At 38.3% G+C, this 8,300-nt stretch overlaps 3 protein-coding genes across 9 annotated transcripts in view; all 3 read left to right on the forward strand.

The window, feature by feature from the left end:
• The window catches only part of LOC107097624 (protocadherin gamma-C5-like), a 108,924-nt gene that overhangs the window by 66,256 nt on the left and 34,368 nt on the right, over positions 1 to 8,300 (forward strand). The gene's annotated exons all lie outside the window — the stretch shown is intronic.
• On the forward strand, positions 3,228 to 5,831 carry LOC107097626 (protocadherin gamma-C5-like). The gene has a single exon (XM_015394846.1). It carries the CDS (start codon positions 3,354 to 3,356, stop codon positions 5,829 to 5,831), a length of 2,478 nt encoding a protein of 825 aa, XP_015250332.1. The 5' UTR covers positions 3,228 to 3,353.
• LOC107097614 (protocadherin gamma-C5-like) overlaps positions 6,517 to 8,300 on the forward strand; it is a 7,582-nt gene continuing 5,798 nt past the window's right edge. Inside the window, exon 1 of the mRNA XM_015394821.1 lies at positions 6,517 to 8,297. Coding sequence (XP_015250307.1) covers positions 6,690 to 8,297 — 1,608 coding nt within the window. The 5' untranslated portion in view covers positions 6,517 to 6,689. The remainder of the gene's footprint in view (positions 8,298 to 8,300) is intronic.

Raw genomic sequence — 8,300 nt, forward strand, 5'->3', positions numbered from 1 at the left:
CACCATCTTTCTGTGAACAATGCTAATGTCGGTGACATGATCCTCAATGCACAGTGTAGTTGTTAGAGAATTTTTTAAAACTTTAATGAATACCATTGATCTTGAATTGAGGAAAATTTGGAATTTATTGTGCAATTATGAAACAGTAGCAGGTATGATTTCAGGACAAAAAGTTGTTTCATTCTGAAGTGAGTGTTGTCATGGAGCTTTACTTACTAATAGGCTTAGAAGTGTTAGCAGGAAAGAGCAGCTGGTTAAGAGACTCCTGTTCAAATAAGGTGCCAGAGATTATGATCCCTGTGAAGTATCTGGGTTAGGTAAAAAGAAAAATAGAACAATACTCATTTTTCTTTTTATTGTAGATATGTGAAATACATAAAAGGATCCACCCTTTTATTAGTTTGTTTTTTAAATGCTGTAACATAACACAGAAATGCTGATTTAAAAACAATCATAAACAGGGGCAATGACTTAGTTTTTCCCTCTTTGAACCAAGGTAAGTGAACAAGAAGGAGTATTGTTACCCTATTATGTTGTGAAGCTTCAATTGTATATTTGTTATTTATTTGTTAAACTAGCTTCAAACACATTATTTATATTTAAATGCACCTCAAAACACAAACAGCATTCAACAATTACCATTGCAGAGATTCTAGATGACATCATTTTGATATCGGTCACTTGAAAAAAACATAATTTCAGGGAATGCTTTAATATTAATTTCATATTACATTGTGTACCTTAAGATAAGGTCCAATGCTGCATTCTAAAAAGGACGTTCTCTTTTTGTAAGGCTGTCCTTGTTAACATCACGGATAAAATAACTGAGGGAAAGAAAGTGAGAAAATGGTTTTGTAAATTAAAAAATTGTATTAAAAATTGTTGCTTTTTGTAAAACTATAATATCAAATCAATATATATCCAACACAAAAACTAATTTCAAGTGAATTATGTATTACAATCGGAATTGAGTTTAAAAAAAAAGTAGGAAAATAAAGAAATAAACTGTCTTTAAAAGAGACCCATAAAATGTTAAAAAGGATAGTTTCAGAGCTGTAATAAATAAATGCCCTGTACCTTTTCCGTCCATTTTACGTTTTACTTGCTCAACCCATCCCGAAAGTTACATACACTTTGTTGGCATGTTCCAATACAGAGCAGCTGGCTTTTATAAGGAATTTACACACTAAATGCCAATTATAATTGCCAAATGCTCAGACATGCTAATGCATGTCAGCCAACAAAAACCTAAATATAATAGAGTTGTACAAAGTAAGGCTGCTTAATTATTATTTGTACTGTCTGTGTTTAAGAACTAAACAAACCTTTCTCTTTTTTTCACTTATTAGAATTACACCCTTTCACTGTCTGTTTTGTGAGGGTTTAGTTCTCTATACACAAATCCCAAAATAAATAAAAGCAGGGGCTGATCTTTAAAAGCTGCCTTTAGAGTAAACTCTTAAAACAAATTACCTGCATATATGGATGTTAATATCAAAATCCTGCTTTTTTTAAAGCTAAGTAAAACAAAGAATAGTCTAATTGCCTCTTAACCCTTAAAATAAAAATAATTTTGAAAATATCTAGAATTGTTTTTCAAAATCACCATACACTGTAAGTAAATACTGAGTTTATCATATAGGCCACATCAATAATCAAAAACAACAACATTGTTTGCATATAATTGTAAATGCAGCACACACTACATTGTTATTCCACTTTTTTCGTGCAGTATTCTTAACATTTGTAAGTGTTTGTCATCTAGTATTTTACCTTGTTGTAATAGAAAATGTATCCAACATTAATGGATAACAGAATCCATTAATAATCAAACCACTGGGCTTACTTTTCTATGCTGCAGAGAAAAGGAAAATGAATTGAGTGGTGTTTCATTCCTCCCCTCAGAGTATCACACTGCCTCTGCACCAGCATCACTTCACCGTCTGTGTGGCGCTGTCCACACAGCTGGTGGTGCTGAAATCCTCCCAGGCGCTCCCCTCCCTTCCTCTTATAAGCTTTCACACACGATTCTCTACATCTCCCTCTGCCGCTCACTCTTCTTTACAGAATCAAACCAGAAAATGTATTATGGCATTGTTCCTATCATTTCCTTAAGCTTTTAGAAATAGAACAATATGTTGTTTCCTGTCCGTTTGATTATTTTACAGGTTATGAACAATGTTAATTGGAGGCAGAACCATTGATGTCCCACATGATGCAGTGTATTTATGTGGAATGCATTGTAGAGTGGGAGTATATGCAATTAAGGATCATTTTTTTGAAAAATAAATTGATCCACAAGTGTCTCTGGATTTGTTTTTTACAGAACAGATAAAGTGAGTTCTATGTGTGTGGTCTTGTTTTACCTACAATGTCAGGGAGGCATTTTGTAAACTATATATTATGCAGGGACTTAAAGGTACATATGAGGATATTCAACTGGTCCCCATATAGTAAAGTTCTGTTCTTTGAGTTATGGTAATAATAATAGGTGTTGGTAATAGTTAAGACTAGGCTATATAAAGTGAATGCAAGTCAATGAAATGTCCCCATTTGTTATGAAAACAAAGCTGTGTGTGGGTGTGTGTGTGTGTGCACCAGAGGGATAGAGAGAAACAGAGAGAAAAAACGGAGCACAGCAGCAGCAGCAAAAGCCTTTCTGCTTCATGTGCGCTCCCCCTCCCTTTCTACTTGCCCTACAGACCTCCATACGGGTATTTTACGTCAGCCGCTGTCACAGTTTTTATTTAAGCTCTGCGGTGAGCTGCGACAACGTCATGACGTACTGTATGTAGGCTGCACTGGCCTTATGTAACCACAGGAAGGCAATAAAGAGCCTCATATTCCATGAAGACATGTGGGAACATGCAGGCGCATACAACAAAGGGCAGATTGATCAGCTAAAATGATTTTAGATTAATAATGCACTGAGTATTTATCAGCATTAAAGCTGGAAATTGAATATTCAGTTATATAAATGGCATATTTGAGTCTAAAAATGTGTGCTCATTAATAAATAGAGTAAAACAATGCATGAATGTTTAAATAAATATTATTTAATCTGATTAATCAATTAAATATAGCGTTGTCTACTTGTGATCACTCGACTTTTCTATGTGCAACCTGATTGCTGGAAATGCGTCTGATCTCTGCACCAATGATATGAAGAGCTGTACAAAGAGATCTACTCTGTCTCAGCGAGTAGCGTCAGCTCTGAAACGCTGCAATGTCCTGCACAGGAGGAAACGGATGGAGACACGAAGCATGAATTTTGCTATTAAATTGCAAGCCTCATTTACTTCGGATTACAAAGAATATTTTCATTTAAGAGGTCGGGACAGGGGTGAAACGATATGGAGTATTCGGGACGTGGAATAATGTGGAGCAAATTGCCGACATGGCAGGCGCTTTTGTGGTGGAATTATTTCTATCTTATGTGGAGTACAATAGACGCACAGACTCATTACAGCATCCCGGAGGAGCTCAAACAGGGATCCGTTGTAGGAAATATAGCAAAAGATTTGGGTTTGCATGCGCCTGAGATGTATCGCCGAAAATTACGGATTACCTCCGAGGCTGGTAAGCAGTATTTTGATGTAGATTTGGGGAAAGGAGAGCTGCTTGTGACAGACAGAATAGATAGAGAGGAACTCTGTGGACAAAGACCATCCTGTGTGTTGCCTTTAGAGCTAGTAATAGATAACCCGTTACAGGTGCACAGGGTTGAAATTGAAATACGGGATACAAATGATAATACTCCTAGCTTTCTTACTAAAGAGAAAGTAGTTAAAATAGCGGAGTTGGTAAATCCAGGCGCGCGATTTCCTTTAGAGAGTGCAAACGATCCGGATGTTGGCACTAATTCTGTACGCACATATCTCATAAGCAAAAATGAGCATTTCAAATTAACAGTTAAAAATCTTAAAGATGGTAGAAAAATTCCTGAATTGGTGCTTGACAAACCTCTTGATCGAGAGATGCAGACTGTACACAACCTCATCCTCACAGCTGTGGATGGAGGAGATCCGGTGCGTTCAGGGACATCAGAAATCACTGTTATAGTGCTTGACATTAATGATAATGCGCCACAATTTGAAAGGCAAGTATATGAAGTTAATGTCACTGAAGGTGCTACATTCGGAACCGAGATTTTAAAGGTAAAAGCTGTAGATGCAGATGAGGGATTAAATGGGGAAATTGAATATGTATTTGCAGAGCAAACTTCAGATCTCATTGTATCATTATTTGACATTAACCCATCTACTGGAGCTATTACTGTAAAAGGGGTTTTAGACTATGAGTCAAACTCTTTACATAGATTCGATATTACAGCAAAAGACAAAGGGAATCCTGAGATGGACGGGCATTGTGGTGTGGAAGTCAAAATAATTGACATTAATGATAATAATCCAGAAATAGTTGTGACTTCTTTAACAACACCCGTTCCTGAAGATTCTGCAGCTGGAACAGTTATTGCAATAATAAGTACAAGAGATCCTGATTCAGGCGTTAATGGCAAGGTTACATTAACAGTGTCAGCAAAGTCTCCGTTTAAGTTAAATCCGTCGATCTCTAAACATTATTCTTTGGTAACAAATGGTCCGCTCGATCGTGAAAAAAACAGCATGTACAGCGTTAAGATAACCGCAACTGATGGCGGTAAACCGCCTTTAACGAGTGAAAAAACAATAGCTTTTGAACTTTCAGATGTAAATGACAACCCACCTCGTTTCTCCCATGTTTCATATGCAGTTTACATAAAAGAAAATAATACCCCAGGTCTTATTTTGAGTTCAGTATCAGCTTCTGATCTAGATTCTGGTGAAAACGCAAAAATCTCTTATTCTATTCTAGACTCTAAAGCACAGGATGTGTCTGTCTCATCTTACGTTTACATTAATTCAGAAAACGGGAGCATCTACAGCATGCAATCCTTTGACTATGAGAAGCTGAAGGTGTTTCAGATTCTGGTTCAGGCAAAGGACCATGGTTCCCCTCCTCTGAGCAGCAACACCACTGTCCATGTTTTTATCCTGGACCAGAACGATAATGCTCCCGCTGTTATTTACCCCTCCTCTGCTGCCCTGGGTTCTCTCTCTCATCAAAGGATGCCCCGCTCTGCTAAAGCTGGTCACCTGGTTACTAAGGTGACGGCCGTGGACGCTGACTCCGGCCATAATGCCTGGATCTCCTACAGACTGGCGGAGGCCACAGACGCCTCTCTGTTCACCGTCAATCAGTACACAGGGGAGGTGAGGACTAAACGCGCTGTAACCGAGCAGGATGACTCCTCTCAGAGGCTGCTGATAGAGATCAAGGATGATGGGGAACCGGTTCAGTCCGCCACCGCTACGGTGTCCATCCTGCTGGAGGACGGTCTCCATGAGCCCATCTTAGACCTCAGACATAAAGTTTCTGAGCCCAGCAAGAAAACTGGCAGAATTACCCTTTATTTGATTCTTTCTCTGGCCTCAGTGTCCGTGCTGTCTCTGGTGACGTTTCTTATCTTAGCGGTGAAATGCATCAGGAGCAGCAGTAGCAGCGGGAGCTGCTGCATGAGACGAAGCGACTGTGATGATTACAAGAACCCCAACAGAAACCTGCAGATTCAGCTCAATACTGATGGACCCATAAAGTACGTGGAGGTCCTGGGAGGAGACATGATGTCTCAGAGTCAGTCCTTCAGGTCCTGCATGTCTCCAATGTCAGAGTACAGTGATTTTACTTTGATCAAACCCAGCAGCACCACAGACTTTAAAGAAACCCTCAGTGTTCTGGATGCGTCTTTACCTGACAGCACCTGGACCTTTGAGAGCCAGCAGGTGAGCTAATCCCAAATTAACCGTGTTTTTAGATTTATCTACCATTAAATAACCCTTTGTCAAACACTTTTGCTTTAATGAGCCTGAAATGTATAGAAGCATCATGTAGCCTGTATATTTCATGGGCTGTTGATTAGAATCTTTGCTGAATTAGAGTATTTACCAAACCTTATACGAGTTTTATCATAATCAGGCTGACCTTTAAAGCATTATCAACAAGTTAATTCTATTAGTCAATTATTAATAAAATATATGTTTTCAAAACGTTATATATTGCGTTATATATAAGCAATATATAACGTTTTGAAAACGTTATATATTGCTATTTGCTTTGGTTTTATGTTGTAATGGGTAAGACACGTTTTTAAGGATTAGATTAAGTAAATTAATTTTTTTTGTACTATGTACAAATTTTGACTATTAATTTATTTATTTATTTATTTATTTAATTTTGCTGTTTCTATTTTTTATTTAATAAGGTTTGGCGGTCATAAATATCTTTTTTTATTCAAATAAACCACATGAACATTATAGGCTCTGCATTGTGGCTTTACAAGTGTAGATCAGCTCCCTTCCTAGTGGATTATAGGTTTTAACGCTCTCGACCAATAGGATTTAACACTGTACAAAGAAATCTAGTCCCTGCCCCCTTTCAGCTTCTGTGCTCCTGTACTCTCATTGCAGCGTGTCAGAGGAGAGAAGGCGATGGGATTCCTTTTGCAATGTGGGAATTTATTATTTGGCCTTACATTCATACATAGTTACTTTTGATCAAACATGTATGGAAAATAATACGTGAGAGGATGGATACATGATTGTTTCCGTACAAACCATCTACTGGAATAAATATGGTATAACGGACCAAGGATGACAAAGAGAAATGCATATCGAGACTGGAGATGGCTGGTGCTTTGGTGGCACCATTTTTTTATCATGTGGAATACAATAGATGGACAGACTCGGTACAGCATCCAAGAGGAGTTAAAAATGGGATCTGTGGTTGGAAATCTTGCTAAAGATTTAGGGCTGTCCTTAACCGAAATTTCTGACCGTAAACTAAGCGTCGCATCTGAGGCTGGTAAGCAGTATTTTACCGTGGATGCGGGGAAAGGAGAGCTGGTTGTGAATGACAGAATAGATAGAGAGGCTCTTTGTGGACAAAGCGCCAGCTGTGTGTTGCCTCTGCAGGTCTTTATCGAAGATCCGTTGCAGCTTTTTCGTGTGGAAGTTGAAATTCAAGATATTAATGATAATTCCCCCAGATTCCCGTCAAAGGATATTACTCTAGATATTGCAGAATCTACTGCGATTGGGGTTCAGTTTCCATTAGAAAGTGCAATAGATCCCGATGTCGGTAGTAATTCTCTGAGGTCATATAAATTGAGTAAACATGAATGTTTCGGTATAAGAGTAAAAGATGTTGCTGGTGGAAGGAAGGTTCCTGAATTATTCCTGACAAAAATGTTAGACAGAGAGAAAAATATTGCACATACGCTTCTGTTAACAGCTCTAGACGGAGGTAACCCAGTGAGATCAGGGACGGCAGAGATAACTATCACAGTTCTAGACAATAATGATAATATCCCAGCGTTCGAGAAATCTTTATATAAAGTATCAATTCCAGAAAATGCTCCCGAGGGTGAATTGATTATACAAACAAAAGCAGCAGATATAGATGAGGGCCAAAACGGAGAGATTGAATATTCATTCGGATCGCACACCCCCGATTCTGTTCTTTCAATTTTTACCATTGATTCTGCTTCAGGAACTATCATTCTGAAGGGAAACTTAGATTATGAAACAACTACAAAATATGAATTGGATGTAACTGCGAAAGATAGGGGCACTCCGAGAATGGAGGGACATTGTATGGTAAATGTTGAAGTTTTAGATGTTAATGACAATGCGCCAGAAATAATTCTCACGTCTCGACCAAAACCTGTGAGTGAAAACTCGCCTAACGGTACCGTTGTTGCTCTGATCAGCGCCAGGGACTTGGATTCCGGTGATAACGGAAAAGTAAAATTACACATTCCAGAGAAAAGTAACTTTGCACTGAGGCCCTCGTTTTCACAAAACTACGCGCTAGTTACAAACAGTGTTTTGGATCGCGAAAAAGTCCCCGAATATAACATTGAAATAGCAGCCATAGATTCTGGCTCCCCTCCGCTGTCAAGTAAGAAAACTATTCATGTTAGCATAACTGATGTAAATGACAACCCTCCTATTTTTACTCAGTCTTCCTATAATGTATATTTAAAAGAGAATAAAATTCCAGGATCTATACTTTACTCGGTATCAGCGTCTGATCGGGATTCTGGGGAAAACGCAAAGATTTCTTACTCTATACTTGACTCCAAAGTGCTGGGTGTTTCTGTCTCATCTTACGTTTACATAAACTCGGATAACGGCAGCATCTACAGCATGCAGTCATTTGATTATGTGAAGCTGAAGGTGTTTCAGATTCAGGTTCAGGCA

Source organism: Cyprinodon variegatus, unplaced genomic scaffold (genome assembly GCF_000732505.1).
Source record: "Cyprinodon variegatus isolate N-32 unplaced genomic scaffold, C_variegatus-1.0 Scaffold711, whole genome shotgun sequence".
NCBI lineage: Eukaryota > Metazoa > Chordata > Actinopteri > Cyprinodontiformes > Cyprinodontidae > Cyprinodon > Cyprinodon variegatus.

Bases quoted from the DNA above. Each gene is read 5' to 3' on its own strand.
- LOC107097626 (XM_015394846.1), top strand. From the start codon at position 3,354: ATGGAGTATTCGGGACGTGGAATAATGTGGAGCAAATTGCCGACATGG.